The sequence below is a fragment of the Hippocampus zosterae genome, chromosome 8 (assembly GCF_025434085.1).
Source record: "Hippocampus zosterae strain Florida chromosome 8, ASM2543408v3, whole genome shotgun sequence".
Lineage (NCBI taxonomy): Eukaryota > Metazoa > Chordata > Actinopteri > Syngnathiformes > Syngnathidae > Hippocampus > Hippocampus zosterae.
The window spans coordinates 21535000-21554738 of record NC_067458.1 but is presented as its reverse complement, the minus strand read 5'-3'; the positions used below and the strand labels follow the sequence as shown (position 1 = coordinate 21554738).

At 49.5% G+C, this 19739-nt stretch overlaps 2 protein-coding genes across 7 annotated transcripts in view; one reads left to right on the top strand and one right to left on the bottom strand.

The window, feature by feature from the left end:
- zbtb11 (zinc finger and BTB domain containing 11) overlaps nt 1-19739 on the top strand; it is a 253182-nt gene that overhangs the window by 87577 nt on the left and 145866 nt on the right. The window lies entirely within an intron of this gene.
- lpp (LIM domain containing preferred translocation partner in lipoma) overlaps nt 2984-19739 on the bottom strand; it is a 98476-nt gene continuing 81720 nt past the window's right edge. For all 6 annotated transcript variants that reach the window (XM_052073068.1, XM_052073072.1, XM_052073070.1 and 3 more), the window contains exons 9-11: nt 5271-5449; nt 5027-5147; nt 2984-4859 (exon numbers count right to left, since the gene is read on the bottom strand). In XM_052073068.1, the coding sequence (XP_051929028.1) occupies nt 4731-4859; nt 5027-5147; nt 5271-5449 (429 nt within the window). In that variant the 3' untranslated portion in view covers nt 2984-4730. The remainder of the gene's footprint in view (nt 4860-5026; nt 5148-5270; nt 5450-19739) is intronic.

Sequence of the window (19739 nt, the reverse complement as noted above, 5' to 3'; positions counted from 1 at the left end):
ATATATACACACCACTAATAGACTCATTGACTTGAGTGCGCACATGTTTACATTGAACACATCGAACCTTGCAGCTGGAGTTCAACCCAATTATCATTAATACAGTTGATACCAGTGAATCTGAATGAAAATCGAGAAACTTTTCATCATGACTTATTGTCACGTGGAGAAATGATACTAATGACAGACACTCGCAAGAAATGGAGTTAATGCTAATACCCTGCTAACGGAAGTGGTGATAGGGTAACAGCTAAAATAGTACTTAGCATACAGGCTAATATCGAGGTAGCGATGCCAAAACCGAGCGGATTTTGATTTGAATGAAATTTGCTGAACTTGTTGATAGTGACGACACAACACAAAATATCAAACTTTAAATTGAATTGTTGGGAAAGGTGAATTCAACGAGGAATCCAAATCTGACGTGAAGTGTGTAAAAATGGAGCTGCAATAGCGGCTATACAGAGTAGATCAAATGCTGGCTAATTTAGCGGGCAAGCTAGGGGAAAACAAGGCATCTAAAGTAGTAGCTATTATAAATCGAACTACATACTTTTGGCGTAAGAATCATTTATCGAGCTGACCTTTGTCTGGCCTGCCGCACTCTCACCGAGTGTGATCCTCGTAGCGCTTCAGTAGTGCTAGCGCAGTGAGCGGCATCTGCTTGATATTCATGGCGGGAGCGTCGTGAGGATCTGGGATAAGTCTTCCGACTTTAGTGACTTACGGGCGGGAGCGCTACGGAAAGGTAACGCGGTTCTCATGATTTAAGGAGGTCTTTTGAGGCGGCACCTTGCGACCTCGGGGCTAAGAAAAGAAAGAGAAACACAGACTTTCACTTTTCAACCTTTTCGTGCGTAACTGTTAAGAAAGACGAAGACGATACCGGAATGACTGGAACAGTTTCCTTGACAGCTTGTCACAGCGCTTACACTTGACTAAACAACGTCTAATGCGCCATCTCCTAAGCAGTTTAATAATCGAGCTAATAGAGTGGCTAATATGTTTGAAGAACATCACAGAACACAGCATGCTAGTTTCCTTGACAACATGTCACACAAATACTCACTTTTCTGCTACACGAGTCACAGGGAGAGACAAAAAGGGTAACGTTACAAAGCTAAAAGAGAACGCTACCTCTGATGCTAACACAATTGCCAAAACATAGCGGCTAATAGTCTGCGATTGAACAGTAAAAGTTCAATGTAAAAGTTCGCTAGTGGACGAACTTGTGGCGGTTTGTAAATTGCAGTCGCTTCTTTGCTCTCAAACTCAGCTAGCAGCAACCTTAAGTGATGTCATGCATGCTGCCATCGCGACATCTTTGATCCCCGGCACACTCGTACTGGTCAAAGGAAATTTCAATCTTGCTCCACTCTCTCATCTCTGAAAAGCTTCAAACAACATGCGCATCCAGAGGGAATAAAATTCCGCACCTCCTGAGAGTGTAGTGCGAATGCCAAGGGAGCTATGACAGTAATCCAGACTCCCCCTTAATGGTGGCAATTTGCCCCTAAAATTTGAGACAATGCAAGTAAATTTTTCATCAACTCGTGACTGTGATCACTAAATATGCCAATTAAAAAAAAAAAAGATTCTTGAATATTTTTGTTGCTGACAGACCTCTGCATCCACACTTCAGCCCATTTATCAGTAATATAGTGAAAATGAGTGACGTGAATATTTATTTCGCAAATCAACTTAAGTGTGTACACCCACATTTACCACTTGTACCCCAAAAACATTCTGATTGGTGGCCACTGAGCTACTTGTAAAAAAAAAAAAAAAAGTTCTCAATTGCCAAGCCTGGACTAACAAAGGCCAAATAAAAAATAAGGATGCTAACTAAAAACGTATTGAAGAAAGTATGATGCTGATAGGACACAAGCTAACATGCCAAGTCCTAGCTAAAAAGCTAATGTGCTTTCAGGATAAAAGATCAAAGTGGTAAATGTGATCTCACCGAAGACCAGCCCACAATGCTAACTAAAGCCCGTTTCTCACTTCGTGGCGACGGTTTGCGAGCATGTAGCAAATGTTTTGTTTATTTTTTTGTCAAGGTTTGTTAAAGTTTGCAAACAGGCTCACAGTTTCTCGTCACCACTCTTCAACCCCTGAGACCTCCTGTTTCATCCCCCCTTTCGTTCGAATGTAGCCCCTTTCTCCCTCTTTCATCCACCTTTTACCCCGCTGTACCTATTCACTGCTTCCTGCGGAATAATTCAGCGTACTAGAAAACATTTAAGCAGGAGGGGGGATAAAGAGCCAGCAGAGAAAGAGAGACAGTGGAGTCACGGCGGGATATTTATGCAAAAGAGGGGACAGTATGGAGGAGGGATAGGGAGAGTGTGCACCGTGTTGGCCAGGGGGCGCATCACTCATCAATTTGTTTGTAAACAACAGATTTATGCGCACTAAAGCGAGCAGAGAGCCGCCGGCGACTTAAGCACCGCACGCGAACGCATGAACAACGAGCTCAGCGCTTTTTGGCCTGAAGGAGCCAAGGAACATGGGGGGAAAAAAGATGACCAGGAAATCTCCAGTCGTGCTGGCACGGCAACAGCAACTAAAACACAGATAGAAACACGGAATGACTCTATATTACTCAATAGATTTGGAAGAAAAAGCCTAAAAAAAAAAAAAAAAAACATTGACAAAAGTAGCTAACAGAAGACCATATCCTAACTATGACCAGGTAAAAGCTAACTTGTTAATGAAGCACTGATAAGGCAAACACGCTTCAAAAAATGCTAACATACCGACATGAGACAAGCTCACCTATGAAATAGGCCCTGCCGATAAAGCTAACTTAAGACCAGTTTAACTAATAGGATAAGAAAGATGTAGCTGATAAGGTTAGCACACCTAAAGGAGACAAGCAAAGTGAAAGAAAAAAAAACCCCTTAACAGAAGAACAGCTAATATGCTAACTGATCTTGTTTGAAAAAGCTAACATCCTAATGACCAACAACAACAAAGAGAATAGATGCTTTTGCATTTTTTATTATTATGAAGGGGGAAAAAAAGCAAACAAAATCAAACACCACAGTGTGGTTGCGTGTCAGCAAGCCATCTTTTTTGTTTACTTTGGTCACAAAGGGGCAAAGGCACTTTTTTTTTTCAAACAAAAAGAAAGCAAGCTAACAACACAACACCATTAAAAAACATTAACATTTTAAAAAATAATCGCGTTACGTCGTTCATTATGTGCGAACCATTTAGTGCTACGTCATATGTTTGGACTAGCTTAGCATAAATGGCAGGAAATTATGAAAATCTGGGAGTGTGTCGTACACTTGGAAATAAAAAAATAAGAATCCCCAAAACTACAATTCTCTCTTAGATACATGTTTTTTTTCCCTGCTAGGATAACTTTAGCATCTATTATGATCGAAGAAAATGTCCACTGCATGTCTTGGGCATGCCTTGCTGAGCACAGCGGCGAGAAACGGTAAGGATGGGGTTGTCGTACACTTGGTCGTCAAACTACAACGCTCCCCGAGTTAGCTGTCTTTATGCTAAGCTACACTAACTGCAGCTTCAAAAATGCATTCTGTTAGCTTGTCCTAAGCTTGAAATGTCTGCAGCTAGTTGCCAAATAGCCTAGCTTAGTATAATGGTGGCATAAATCTGCAAGTGTCACTTACATTTTTCAAATCAAACTACAGCACTCTCAGTAAGCTGCCTTCATGCTAAGTTAGGCTACTTGTAGCTTCTATCATGACGAAAGAATGAATCGTCTGCTTATTAGCTTTGCTTAGTATAAAGACGGGAAACGATGAGTCGAGTGAAATACTGGTAGTAGCGTTAGGCGGTGGTGTACCGATGGTGTTAGAAAGATAGCAATGAGGATGGTATGCTCTGTACATGTTTAAAAAAAAAATCCTTAACCCATAAAAATGTTGATAAAGTGTCCATGCGACTGACATTAGCCAAGTAAGTGGCAAAGTTTCTGATAACACGTAAACAAAGAGAAAGTTGCATATTTTTTTCTGCATAGGAGAAATGATAGTTCATGAAGAGGCACAAAGGCTAAAACGCGAGGCTTTGTTAGTCGAATTTTAGCATGATTTTGATCAGTAAAAATGATAAAGAAAATGTTGGAATGGTCACAAATGGCAAAAATGTTGATGGCTTTTTGCTGATTAGTCTAGTTTAGCATAAATGTGGCATGTTTGGTCGCACAGTCATAATCTAACGTTATCCAATCTACATGCTAAAATATGATATCTGTAGCTTTGAAAATGCTCCGAAAGTAGGCGACAATACTGATTAGCCTAGCTCATCACCAAACGTGGGAAATGTTAAGAATCTGCTGGCTAATTGTAGATTTCATCACGATCTTGGTTTGTCGTAAACTTTGGAGTCAAGACTATGGCAGTTTTTTTTTTTTTATGCTCTGGCTAATGATAGCGTTGGTACAATGGTGACAAATGCTAAAAATCTGCAAGCGTGCTGTTGGGAATCAAAATAGATTTTACTGCTAAATACGTTTTGTGTCATTTTGTCATTTCAGTTTTTAGTAATCTATGTTCAAATATAGTCATTGTTCATTTTAATTTATTTAGCAGTTAGCCATCTTTATGCTAAGCTAGGCTAACTGTATTATACAGCGATTCTAATTGCATTTATCCAAGCGCGCGAGGAAAAGCATGTATGCTAGCAAGTAGAAGGAAGGAAGAAGAGCTAGGCGACCACGTAAAGAGCCGGAAAAAATATTGGTTGCCCGTTCAGAGGTCAGTGGTGGCCTTGGCGGAGAGCGCTTGGATACGTCCCGTGTTACAGTTCTTGCACAGGACGTGTCCATCCAGAGGGTAACAGCCCTGGTTGTCACCCTCAGACAGCAGAGAGCCGCAGTCCTGTCCCCAAAACACAGACAATGTTAGCATGCTATCACATCTTAGCTTAAGATTCATGCCAAGCTAGGCTAATCAATGAAAAAAAATGAGAAAAAAATGTAGAATGTTTTCGGAGTTGCAGTTAGCGTTGGTGAGGTGAGTCCGTATTAAGAAGTAGTTGTACGTACTTCACAGCGGTAACAGTGGACGTGGAAGTCTCTGTCCAGAGCCACGATGCGAACCGTCTCCTCCTGACCGGGAGCGGGCATGATGGGTTCAGAACACACGCAGCAGCGGGGCGCAAACTTCCTGCTCAGCCACAAGAACACAAACAACAAAAGGCATTGCTACTTTTTTAATGTTTGTTAATTATATTACTACTAACACCACTACTATTATTGCAATGGTCCTCGTTTGGTGTGGCGTCCTCACTTGTGGAAGTCGTGTATGCAGTGGATGTGGTTGGAGGCGTCGACAGTGAAGGGCACGCCGTCCAGACTGCGCTTGCAGACCACGCAGGTAAAGCAGTGAGGGTGGTAGGCCTTGCCCGTGGCCCTCAAGATGCGCTCCATGATGGGCTTGCTACACATGCTGCACGTCTCCAGTGTGTTCTGCAAACACACACGTATACACATAAGTCCAGGCTTGGCTTTTTGCGTGAAAAAAACCCCCGCCAAAAACCCTTGGGGATTTTCGCCTTGCTATCCAAGAGCCAGAAATGGGTTGTTCGAGAATTTTAAAATGACGAGTAGTAAACCAACAGAAGTGGGAAAAGCCACGCTAATTGCTAAGCTAACGCAAGATTGGCACGTAACCGTTTAACAGTGGAATTAAGTGCTTGGGTGAAGGAGAATTGCTCCTAAGAATGAGAAAGTTGCTCCTCAAATGAAGTCAGTGATTCGCCCAAATGCTCCTCGATATTTTAGGCCACGAATCTGGTGAAGGTTGTTTTTTTTTTTTTGCGATGGTGTGTCCTCACATTGCCTGGCAAGGCTGCGGATGCCCTCAGAGCCACAGTGGAGTGCGAGAGTGGTGGTAAATATTTCCACTTTGTGATGACTGCAGGCTTTCTCCCGCCAGGATGCTTGGGCAGGCGGCCCGTGGCGAAGGCAGCGGCGGACGTGTGTGTGTATGTGTGTGTGTGTGTGTGTGTGTGTGTGTGTTTTGGGGGAAGTGTGGCAGCGGGGTTGAATCGCTTCTGTCGCTTCGGCGGAATCTCCTTCGCTTTTGTTATTCGCCGGCAGTCACTCAACAATTTGTGGTGGTTAGGGACCAAGACACGCCCTTTATAAATTGACCATTCAGTTATTCATATCTTTATTGTTTTAATCATTAGGGGGACCAAAAAAATTATTTTATTTATTATATATATTTGGTCGGCCCGGTAGTCCAGTGGTTAGCACGTGGGCTTCACAGTGCAGAGGTACCGGGTTCGATTCCAGCTCCGGCCTCCCTGTGTGGAGTTTGCATGTTCTCCCCGGGCCTGCGTGGGTTTTCTCCGGGTGCTCCGGTTTCCTCCCACATTCCAAAAATATGCATGGCAGGCTGATTGAACACTCTACATTGTCCCTAGGTGTGAGTGTGAGCGTGGATGGTTGTTTGTCTACGTGTGCCCTGTGATTGGCTGGCAACCGATTCAGGGTGTCCCCCGCCTACTGCCTGGAGACGGCTGGGATAGGCTCCAGCACCCCCCGCGACCCTAGTGAGGATCAAGCGGCTTGGAAGATGAATGAATGAATGATATATATTTTTTAAATGGTCTGATTAATCGGTTATCCGAATTTTATTCTGCCAGATATTTTGCGGAATTAAAAAAACAAGGATAAAGTGGTTCGAAAGATGAATGAATGAATTAAAAAAAACACAATTAAATAAAACGTTTTTTGGTGGAAAGATGATACAAGTACCACAGCCTTCCCTTTTTCCTGGATCTGTTCTCCGCCGTAGCCGTTTTGCGCGCTCGGGCAGGCTAAAGCGCACATGCTTCAGTTGCCTTCAAAATTTGCCATCCCCCCGCCCCCCGCCCGTCGCCTCAGTGTTTCCAAACACGGTCGTGGGTGTGTGGCCAACACGGCGCAGAGTCACGCGCTGTCGAGCCCCGAGCGCCGGGGCGAGGCAAACCACGCGGGGCGGTCGCCGGCGTGTGCGCTGACATTCTACGTCTGCGTGCTAATCAGCACCCCGGCGTAGCTCACGCGGGGGTCGTAGGCTAGTATGTCAGGTCACCGAAACATTGAGGACACGATCTTTGAGTTAACCCGAATGTACTGAAGATCTCAATGCAGAAGCAACACAGTACAACAAAACACAAATTCAATTCATTTGTCAAACTTTTGCTGGGGTTTATCGACACAACTAATTAATTTTGTGAATTAGTTAGCATTGTATATCTGTTTTTTGCAGATGATGTGGGGCTGTTGGCTTCTTCAAGCCGGGTTAAGGGTCGTGACCTAAAGAACGAGATCCCAGATACAAGTGGCTGAAATGAGTTTCCTCCGTAGGGTGTCCGGACCCGCACAACGGCCATTGAATCAAAGCAAAAAATGCGACTAAAATGGTTGAATTCTTCACATTGTCATGTCATTACCGTTTGATTTTATGAAGTACAATATTAAGAGTGCTATTTTTCCACATTCAATTACATGTCGAAAAAAAAATGTATTTCAGTGCGTTACAAAGCTTTGAATTTTTGCCAAATTGGGTACACCTGGCGGCCGGATGTTATTTCTAGTGCGGGATTGGGGATTGCGGTCACGCCATCCTGGGGCCCCGCAATATGCCAGATGCCAGACTTTCATGTTTTGGACCGGCGGCATTGCGGCCGCGTGGCTCGAACACTCTTCCTGGAGTGGCTGAAGGAGTTCATGAAAAGCGAGACGCTCGTAGAAATCAACACGACTCCCCGGGCGGCGTTTGTGTGTAAACAATGTCCACGCCGCAGTCTCGCCGCGCGCTTGTTGGAAATGGATAAAAAAGCTTTTTAATGAGCTGGATGCCGCGAGCCTGCCAGCTTTATTTACCTCGCAGGCACCAATGCACATCGGTGGGGGGGGGGGGGGGGGGGGGGGGGGGATACATCTTTAACGTTAGAACGGTACTTGATCCGCATCCTTCCCTGCCTCTTGGCTCTCTTCTTGTGGGAATGAATACCTTACCCTTGTTTAGCTTAACTGGAGCATGTGATTTCACTTCCTGCGGCCCGGCGTAATGAGAACAGTACTCGAAACTCTCCACCTCACGCACCCCCAAAAAAGAAAAAAAAATCTGTGATGCTGACAACCTCACCTTCGGTCATCATCCCCCCCTAGCCGATGATGCTTTGCAGACAGACAACACGTTGAAGCAGCGGTTCCTGAGTTGTTTCTTTTTTGATGGAATGCATCAATTTATTTTAAACAAAACAAACAATGTAGGGTTGATGTTGGGATTTTTGGGGGTGGGGGGGTCACAAGTCATTCAGTTGGAAATCTAATACTGGCAAGAGTTGTTTCTGGTTCTCAATTTTCAAAATAATAAAAAAAATACTGGTAGTTTTATTTTGAAATCATTCAATTTTCAAATGCTAGCACCAACAAATGCTAAATGTTTTGGTCATTGATTTATAGATTTAAGGATTTGCTACACTAAAATCAGTTGTTTAAAATGTTTGTTTTTCAATCCCTGTCATCCAAAATAAAGTGATTTTTGTTTCTGAGTGTGATGTTAGGACTTAAATTTTCAAACCATTTCCTTTACTGGTCCTTGCCTTTCAAGATTAAGATCATTTTCAAAATAAAAGCCCTAAGATATTTTTTTCCCTCCCTTGATGACCACAATCCATGAACATCGGGGTCCACTATCGGGCCCACGAGCCATCTGTTGACAACCCTTTGCTTCGCCGCTGAGACCTGGCACGGCCTCTGTTGCACGGCGCCGTATGCCCTCCGCCACTAGAGGGCACCATACGTGCACCGCAGCAGTGGCGCTGAAGTATTGAAGCATACTGACTGACTGTATGCGCCTCTCCTCTCTCAAATGCGTGTTTGCCCACAAGGCTAAACAAACGTCTCGGCAGTAAAGTGAATGTAGGTCACACACGCAGACGCACACTTTAAGTCAATTGTATGGAGAAACCCCCATCCCCACCCCCGACCCAGCGCCACTCCTTGCACTCCCCCACTACTTCCTGCGAAAGCCGTAGTGTCCGCCGAGACTGGGCCCGGACGCTAAACGACGTCTGACAGCTTTTGGCGGACGCGAGGAGCCGTGTTGGCAAAACACAGCGTGTAAGCGGGGAGTTAAAATGGCACAAGCATGTGTTCTGGTGGCACTCGGGCCCGACGAGGCCGCGCGCGCTTCGAGTCAACTTGGAACTGTTTCAAGATAATGACGGAAGGGGTCTGTTGAGGGACTTCTGTACATGCTGCTGTTTTGGTTAGCAACGGGGCCTTGTAGTGTACTTTTATTTACAATTACAATTGTTATTTAGATTTTTTTTCTTATGTCATACTGCAGGGGTGTAAAACTATTTTTTGTTGAGGGCTTGAGTTTAGTTACAGTTTCCCTTGGAGGGCCGTTATGACTAAAACCATATCAAGAAGTCACGGTTTATTCACCTATTGTTTAAATTCCTGTCATGAGGGGTTTGGCAATATGAAAATGCTGACAGTATCATGCTTCTTTATTACAAATGAAAATTTGAAAATTCAGTTCAGATTTTAGCAAGCATCGTGAAAGTTGACATGTTTGATTTGCTTTCGCGGGCTACATCAAATGATGCGGCGGGCCAGATCTGGCCCCCGGGCCTTGGGTTTGACACCAGCGTCATACTGTGTTAATTACATGTTGCAAAAAATAGTTGATTTTGGTCGCCTACAACACAATTATATCGCCCGGCCGATTCATCGAGTGACGATAAAATGACATTTTGTATTGCGACTAGTCATAATAATAACAAATAAATTTTATATATCACCATTCTCCACATTGAAAGACGAGTGAGGGGTGAAGAAATGTCCGCACCGTGGGCCGTTTCATGGCTCATTTGTGTGCTCCGTGAGAAGCAGCCTAAAAATAAATGTAGTTGGACATAATGACGGCATCTTAATGAGGCTGTCTAATATTGTTACCAAAATAAACCTAATTCAGTGTTGTTCCGTGCGAGACGCTGCTGCACCCGCACGCCAAATGTTTGGAATTATTGCTCGACTCCTCCGTGATTCATACGTCGCGACATTCAAGCTCGCTCCCTTTCTCCTCCTCTTTTTTTTTTCCCCTCTTCTCCCCTCACTGCCGCTGTGATGTTAAAACCGCTGGCGATTGCATAACGCGTTAAAACTTGCATCACCAATTTCCTGCAGTAAAATACTCGCATTAAAAACACGGAGAAGAGGCCCGCTTTTGCTTTTTGACTCGGTGTTGCTGGAATGATTGACAGGTAAGAGGCTCCAATGAGAACTGCCTGGAAATGATTGGCCACTGCTGTAATTTTGCCATTCACGCGACATTTGTTATGAAAGCAACACGTCTTTGTGATTGTGCAACCTGATTTTTACCCAAAGCTATGTATCTTTATTTTAATAAATTTTATTATTATACATATCATTCAAAAGAATACAAAAAACACTCGATTTCGATTTAAATGATTAATTTAAACAGCAAATATAAAATACAGTCTATATTTCAATAAATAATAGCCATAACAAAACATTGCCTAGTCAGTGAGATATTACGCAAAAGATGTAATTATTTTTTGGGACGATACACATTATTTAAAAATTACAACCCCCCCCCCCCCCCCAAAAAATGACATTAATTCTCATGTAAATGCATATAAATAAAGTGTCTCTTCAGGTCAAATTGGACTTGATTGTATTATTTAAAATAAAATTTTGGACAGAAAATAATTTTTAAAAATATAATTTTAAAACAAATTCCTTCCTGACCCAAAAAGACGAAGATTAAAAATGAATAAACGAAACCCTGACATTCCAAGTTCCTCACACCTCCAAATCGGCGCTTACTCGAATGATTGACACATGACGGCATCCTGAAATGCCAACTTTGGTTGCCTACTGTCACGTTGAGCCCGAGGCGATGAGAAATCGCCTCGTGCACAACAGAAAAAAAAGACGAGGTGGATCCCCGGAGAAGCAGACAACGAAAAGATCTTGTGTGAACAAAGGGATTTTAATAAATGACAAAAGGAGCCCGAACAGGGAAAACGGTAACAGAAAGCGCTGGTCAAATAAGAACCAGGAAAGAATATGGAAGATAACCGAAAACGCTCGCGAAACGATAAAGGGCGAGGAACTACCGAGAAAACAATTAGATGACAATATGAAGTACGCGAAGAATTGGGGCCGTAAGGCAATAGGGCAGCGAGAAATGGTCGAACGACGAGAATAGCAAATAGCGAACAATGGCACGGTAAGGAATTCTCCGGCAGTGAGATGACTGCCGGAGTCGCCTAATAAAGGCACGTAATCAGCCCGAAATAACGGGCAGGTGTGCCGAACAGGTGGCGGGAGAACCCGCCACCTGCTGGCGAGCACGCGACGTGACAGTACCCCCCCCTCAACGGACGCCTCCCGGCGGACTACCCGGTTTGGACGGATGAGCAGCGTGGAAGTCGCGCAGAAGGGACGGGTCAAGGATCCAGGAGCGAGGCACCCATTGCCGCTCCTCCGGCCCGTAGCCCTCCCAGTCGACCAGGTACTGGAAGCCCTTGCCCCTGCGCCGAGAGTCCAGGATGGCACGAACCGTGTACACCGGGTCCCCGTCGACCACCCGCGGGGGCGGCGGCGGAGCGGGAGGGGGCGCCAAGGCGCTGGAAGACACAGGCTTGAGCAGGGAGACGTGGAACACGGGGTGGACCTTCATGGAGGCCGGCAGCCGGAGCCTGACCGCGACGGGGCTGATGACGGCCTCGACCTCGAACGGGCCAGCGAATCGGGGCCCCAGTTTGGCAGACGAGCCGGCCAGGCGAAGATCCCTCGTAGCCAGCCACACCTTCTCTCCCACCGCATATGAGGGCGCCGGGCGCCGACGACGATCAGCGATCCGCTGGTTCCGGGACGCCGTGCGGGACAACGCAGCCCGGGCCTCCCTCCACACGTGATGGGCCCGCTTAAGGTGGCGCTGCACGGAAGGGACCTCCACCAGCCCCTCCTGGGACGGGAACAGCGGTGGCTGGTAGCCGTAGGCCGTCATGAACGGCGACCTGCCTGTAGCGGAGGAGACGAGAGTGTTGTGGGCGTATTCCACCCAGGGCAGGTGGTCGGCCCAGGATGCCGGACGGTGGAGACAGACACAGCGGAGGGCCGCCCCCAGATCCTGGTTGGCGCGCTCAGCCTGCCCATTGGACTGAGGGTGGTATCCCGAGGTCAGGCTGGCCGTAGCTCCGAGGGACCGGCAGAACCGCTTCCAGACGCGGGACACAAACTGGGGCCCCCGATCCGATACGATGTCCGCCGGAATGCCGTGGAGACGGAAGACGTGCTGGATGAGGAGGTTGGCGGTCTCCAGCGCCGACGGCAACCTGGACAAGGGCACAAAGTGAGCGGCCTTGGAGAAGCGGTCCACGATCGTGAGCACGACCGTCCGGCCCCGGGAAGGCGGTAGACCCGTGACGAAGTCCACCGCGATGTGAGACCACGGGCGAGGAGGAATGGGCAGCGGTTGGAGCAGTCCCGCCGGGGGCTGATGCGACGACTTGCCGCAGGCGCAGGAGGTGCAGGCCTTGACGAACTCCGTCGTGTCGCGGCGGAGCTCCGGCCACCAGAAACGCTGGGCGACGAGCTGCACAGTCCGGTTCACCCCGGGATGACACGCCACCTTGGATGCGTGTCCCCACTGCAGGACCTCCGAACGGAGGGCAGGAGGCACGAACAGCTTCCCTGCTGGGCACCCCGCCGGCACCTGCACCCCCACCAGGGCGGACAGGATCCGCTGCTCAATCTCCCACTGGACGGCCCCCACTATGCACTGGGTCGGGAGGATGGTCTCCGGGGAACGGTCCCTCCCCGCAGGTTCGTGGAGCCGGGAAAGGGCGTCAGGCTTAGTGTTCTTGGAACCGGGGGAGTAGGTGAGAACGAAGTCGAACCTGGTGAGGAAGAGGGCCCACCGGGCCTGACGGGCGTTAAGTCTCTTCGCGGAGCGGAGGTAGGCGAGGTTCTTATGGTCCGTGTATACGGTAAACGGTTCCTTAGCCCCCTCGAGCCAGTGCCGCCACTCCTGTAATGCGGTGACCACAGCCAACAGTTCCCGGTTGCCCACGTCGTAGTTCGACTCGGCGGCACTGAGTCGACGGGAGAAGAAGGCGCAGGGGTGCAGCTTCTGGTCGACTGGGGAGCGTTGGGACAGCACCGCACCCACCCCTGAATCCGAGGCGTCCACCTCTACGACGAAAGGGCGGTCAGGGTCAGGATGTTGCAACACCGGGGGACTAGTGAACGCCGCCTTAAGACGCGCGAACGCCGCATCCGCGGCAGGGTCCCACTTAAAAGGGATTTTGACCGAGGTAAGGCGGGTTAGGGGAAGCGCCATCTGGCTGTAACCACGGATGAAACGCCTATAGAAGTTGGCGAACCCCAAGAAGCGCTGCAGCTCCTTACGGTTGGACGGAACCGGCCATTCAGTGACCGCACGCGTCTTAATGGGGTCCGCCCGTAGCTTGCCCTGTTCTATAATGAACCCCAGGAAGGAGATGACGGGAACATGGAACTCACACTTTTCTGCCTTGACGAAGAGCCGGTTCTCGAGCAAACGTTGTAGCACCAGCCGAACATGTTGCTGGTGCTCATGCAGAGAACGAGAAAAAATTAAAATGTCGTCAAGATAAACAAAACAGAAGATGTTGATCATGTCCCGGAGCACGTCATTAATGAGGTTCTGGAAGACGGCAGGTGCGTTTGTGAGGCCAAAAGGCATGACGAGATATTCGAAATGGCCCAGGGGGGTCTTAAACGCGGTTTTCCACTCGTCGCCCTCTCGGATGCGAACCAAGTGGTACGCGCTGCGTAAGTCTAATTTTGAGAAGATGGTGGCTGATTGCAATGGGGCGAAGGCGGAGTCCAACAAGGGTAGCGGGTATCTATTTTTAATTGTAATTTCATTTAGTCCACGATAGTCTACGCAGGGTCGTAGGGACTTATCCTTCTTCCCTACGAAGAAGAAACCCGCCCCTAACGGTGAGCGTGATGGTCTGATGAGACCTGCAGCGAGCGAGCTGTTAATATACTCCGTTAACGCCTCACGCTCGGGATGGGATACCTGATACAGACGCGAGGTTGGCAACGGAGCGCCCGCCTGCAGGTCTATCGCGCAATCGTAGGGGCGGTGTGGGGGCAAGGAGCGCGCGCGATCCTCGCTAAAGACCTCCCCAAGATCCCGATAGCACTCCGGCACTCCGTCAAGGCAGATCTCCTCGGGGGGCGTGACGCGTTCGTGCCTCCCGACGGCTGACCGCAGGCAGTGCTGGTAACAATAAGGGCTCCAGCTATCGATAGCGGGGCGCGCCCATGAGATCACCGGGTTATGCGTCTGGAGCCAGGGTAAACCGAGGATGATCGGGGCGTTCCGGGACCGCATAACATAAAAACGACGATGCTCAATATGATTCCCGGATAATGAAAGCTTTAACGGCTCCGTTCGATGCGTTACCACCGCCAGGAGGCGCCCATCCAGATCACGCACCCGCTTCGCCACAACCAACTCCTCTAAAAAGCACCCCAGTTCGGACGCGAGATTAGTGTCCATTAAACAATCATCGGCTCCCGAATCCACCAGGGCCCGAACCCGTCTTGACCGGGACTCGCCGAATACCTCCGCCTCGAGCTCGAGTCTATTAGGATGTCCTGGTCGCTTATCGACTCGCCTAGACTCGGGGGGCGACGCGCGGGGCCGTGACTCACAGTACTCGGGAGGAGCGTGGAAGGACGATCCCGGATGGCTGGTTGCGGCGCGGGGGGATGGTTGGTCGCCGCTAGTTGTAGCACGGTCGCGATGACGGCGCCTTTCTTCCTCCGCACCACCGTCCTTGCCGCCCAGCTGCATCGGCTCGTCCCGGGGGTGATCACCGAACCCACGATGTTCCTCACGGTACGTGGTGCGGCGGGACGGATACCGATCACCTCCACGCTCCCGGCCTCGCTCCCTCAGGCGATTGTCCATAAGGAGGGCGAGGTCGATCAGCTCCTCCAAATCGGTGCTGTGGTCGCGGGTCGCCAGCTCGTCCTTGAGTAATGAGTTCAGGCCACGGCGAAACAGTCCACACAGGGCCCGATCGTCGTAACCGCTCTGCGCGGCCAGGATCCGGAACTCGATGGAGTAGTCAGCGACCGAACGCCTTCCCTGCTGCAGGTCGAGCAGCCGCCCCTCCGCCTCTCTGCCCCGCACGGGATGGTGGAACACCCGACGGAAGGCTGCCACGAAATCCGGATAGGAGGTGCGGAGATTCGGCTTTGCGTCGCTGGTCGCGATTGCCCACGATGCCGCCGGACCTGTCAAGAGACTCATGATATAGGCCACCTTGGCGGCGTCAGTAGCGTAGGCGGACGGCTGTTGGTCAAATATTAGCGAGCAATTGTGTAGGAAGTGTCCACACTGCCCGTGTTCACCCCCGTAGCGAGGGGGGTGTGGAAGCGAGGGCTCCCTCGACATAGGAGGGTACGAGGAGGGAGCCTCCGGGGTGGTAGGACGAAGCCCGGAAGGTGGTCTTCGTTCCTCCACCCGAATAAGGCGAGGTTCGAGATCATCGAACCGATGAGCCAGCATGGAGACCGCGCCGTTGAGTTCCGTAAGGGCTTGGCGGTGCTGACTCACTTGCCGCTCTTGTCGAGCAAGAGCGGACAAGATCTTTTCGGCGTCTGCGGGATCCATGGTGGCCGGAGAATTCTGTCACGTTGAGCCCGAGGCGATGAGAAATCGCCTCGTGCACAACAGAAAAAAAAGACGAGGTGGATCCCCGGAGAAGCAGACAACGAAAAGATCTTGTGTGAACAAAGGGATTTTAATAAATGACAAAAGGAGCCCGAACAGGGAAAACGGTAACAGAAAGCGCTGGTCAAATAAGAACCAGGAAAGAATATGGAAGATAACCGAAAACGCTCGCGAAACGATAAAGGGCGAGGAACTACCGAGAAAACAATTAGATGACAATATGAAGTACGCGAAGAATTGGGGCCGTAAGGCAATAGGGCAGCGAGAAATGGTCGAACGACGAGAATAGCAAATAGCGAACAATGGCACGGTAAGGAATTCTCCGGCAGTGAGATGACTGCCGGAGTCGCCTAATAAAGGCACGTAATCAGCCCGAAATAACGGGCAGGTGTGCCGAACAGGTGGCGGGAGAACCCGCCACCTGCTGGCGAGCACGCGACGTGACACCTACATGTGCTTATTCCGATTTAAACATCTCGACATCTGCGCTAGACCTTTTTTCTTTCCTCGCCGTGATGCGAAAACCGCTCCCGATTGCATCACTGATTTCCCGCATATAAAAACACAGCAGCTTTCCAAACTGGGCGAATAACTTCATCTCTCCTCTTTTGACACACATTTTACACCTAGTGTTTTTTTTTTTTCCTCCTTTGCTTTCCGCGTCGTGTTTTCCGCGAGGCCGATCGGGGTTGATGGGAGGCAGGCTGCGCTTTGCACGCGATTTATGACCTGGCAGGATGAACTCGCCGCCGCTAAATTTACTGCCGAGCTGATTCAGTGCCGCGTCTGCTCGGTGCCTGCTTTACTGCTCTGGGACCAGCGAATGAGCGAGCGACCGGAGGAAAGACGGGACGAAATGCCGAATGGATGAGTCACCTCGGCGAATTAAAAAAAAAAAAAAAACAAGTGGGGGTGGGGGGGGAAGGTGACTTAACGAAGCTTGACAAACAAACCTCTTGTGCCGTTTACGAGGAGGAAGTTGAGGAGATGAAATGAAGAAGAGCGCCCGACGCCCGATGATGACTCACAAAGAGAGAAGAGATGCTAGCCAAACGTAAAAAAAAATAAAAAAAATGTGGTTCCACGAAAATAACATCAAAGATTTCTTGAGCGTGGCGATGGATTGGACATGCTAAAGTTAGCCTCGTTAGCTCATTTTGCCACGCGACTGCTGAACAAGAGTGAAGAGCAATGAGTCAAAGAGAAGAGAGACGCTAGCGGGACAAGAAAAATACTTCCCCCCCCTCCAAACATGGATTGGACATGCTAAACTCAGCCTCATTAGCCTATTTAGCTACAACAGCGATGACTCACAATGAGATGAAAGACGCTACCGAGACGAGAGAACGAAAATCCCAACCCAAATTACATCAAACGTTTGTTTTCACACGTGGCGGCGTCAGATTGCATTAGCAAGCGTTTGAGTAATTAGCTTATTTAGCGCCAAAGGGCCCCTCCCGCGCCCCGAAATATGGCCGTGATGAATCAGGTAGGCGGCCTGGTAGTCCAGTGGTTAGCACGTCGGCTTCACAGTGCAGAGGTACCGGGTTCGATTCCAGCTCCGGCCTCCCTGTGTGGAGTTTGCATGTTCTCCCCGGGCCTGCGTGGGTTTTCTCCGGGTGCTCCGGTTTCCTCCCACATTCCAAAAACATGCGTGGCAGGCTGATTGAACACTCTAAATTGTCCCTAGGTGTGAGTGTGAGTGCGAATGGTTGTTCGTCTCTGTGTGCCCTGCGATTGGCTGGCAACCGATTCAGGGTGTCCCCCGCCTACTGCCCGGAGACAGCTGGGATAGGCTCCAGCACCCCCCGCGACCCTAGTGAGGATCAAGCGGTTAGGAAGATGAATGAATGAATGAATGAATCAGGTATGCTAAGCATTTTTAGCTTATTGAGCTTTTACAAAGATGATTGACAAAGGGAGGAGAGCCGCTATCAAGACGAGACCATCCATCCATTTTCTGATGCGCTTTATCCTCACAAGGGTCGCGGGGGCGGTGGGGGGGGTAGCCTATCCCAGCCGTCTTCGGACAGCCAGAACCAGTTGGCAGCCAATCGCAGGGCACGCACAGACGAACAACCATCCACGCTCACACTCACACGTCGGGAAAATTTCGAGTGTTCAATCGGCCTGCTGTGCATGTTTTTGGAATGCGGGAGGAAACCCGAGTACCCGGAGAAAACCCACGCAGGCCCGGGGAGAACATACAAACTCCACACAGGGAGGCCGGAGCTGGAATCGAACCCACGACCCCTGCACTGAAGTCGAGGCGCTAACCACTTGCCCACTGGGCCGCTCAAGACGAGACCAACACAAGTAATTATTTGGGAAATTATGTGGGAAATTGAAGACGTTACATCCACGTCCTGTCGCGCTGAAAGCAGTTGTCACTGCCTGTATGTAGAGTTAATGATCGGCTACGCGCCGATATTTTGTCCTGCCGCTGGCCCCAAAGTGTTGTCATTAGAGTCCATTGTTTGGACAAGAGTCGCAGAACCTCCCTCATGTTTTTAGTCTAAGCATATTTCCTTGCCTGGGGGAAGCGAGCGGGGAAGGAAAATATGGGCGACCCACTGCTGACCCGCCGCAATGTCACTCCGACTCATGACATCGGCCAACTAACCGCCGGGGCTCTTTGTCACTTTCTCTCGGCGACGGCGGCAGGAGACGTTGCCTTAAGTCCAGAGGGGTCGCTTTCCGCTGCACGGGGGCATCTAAGGCGGAGAAGGGCAGTGGCGGGCCGCGGCGGGACGGGCGGCGCTCCTGCCACCTTTTGTTCGGCGCGGGCAGGCCTGATGCGCGGCCCGTCACTTTGAAGGAAAAGTCCGAGGCGGCGACACGAGGGGTTCACTTTCAGCTGCCGAGTGGGATTTTAAGGCGGAGAGGCAGTACCGGGACGTGCGGAGTGAGATCGCTGCACCTCTGACACCTTTTCTTCAACACAAGAAGTCTGGACCGTCATGTTCAACTAAACGCGTGTGGTTCGGACAGCTTTGTCAAAATGTGTCTGCAGTGAGGTAGTCCAAGGCGGCGAGGTCAGGAAAAGTCAGGGGGACCGGGGGGCGGGGTGAAAGAGCTACCAGGACGCAAGTTTCGAAAAACGACACCGTTTTCTTGAATCTGACGGGCGACACATCAGAGCAGGATCGGACCTTTCTGAAAGTGGTGCCGTAATCTCATTCTGGCTTGTACGACGTGGCCCGGAACTGCCTCACATGTCTGATGCGTGGCAGGTCAAGTCTTTTTTTTTCTACTTTTTCGGGCAAAGTGCCACAGTCTGGACACAAGTGGGAAGAAAATAAAGTTCGAGCGACTCTGGCCCGGAGTGGAATGGTGGAACCGCTTCCGCCACTTTAGGCAAATTCTACCGTGTTGACCAAGGCTCGATTCCGCAATGAGGACAGTGTCAGGTGCTGAGGTCAGGGAAAATCTTGACAAAATTTTTCACACTGAGCTTGGTTTTCACCGTTGGGGAGGGCACACGGACAATTGTGTCCATATTTGGATATGGTTGCCTCGTGGCCAACCAGGGAGTAGCATGGATGCTTTTTGTAAGTAACCCTGGCCCGGCTGAAAACTTTGATCCTGGTCTGATGCGTCTGCGGGTGAAATAATCGAAATTCTAGTCAAGGTGGTCAAAACTTGCCCGGTGGGTAAAAGTATCTGCAATGAGATTGTGCCAAGGTCAAGAAAAGCCGGGAAGGGGGGGAGATGGTGGGAGGCTCTGGCCCAGTGCCATTCCGTTCCTGTTCCCGCCAGTCGGTGCGTAGTGGCATGCAAATGTACTTCAGGGGCAGCTCACACCTACACTCAAGAGGCCAGGCCGGGTCAACTGTGTGGAAACTTCAGCTCAGCACACATCCTGATGAACATTCCGTCAAGGAGTGTCACAAACATTCAGACTGGGGATGTCACAAACAATCCGCCGGAAAATCTGTTTGGAGGCAGCTGGGCTCCCCATTAGGGGGAATCACTCTCTGT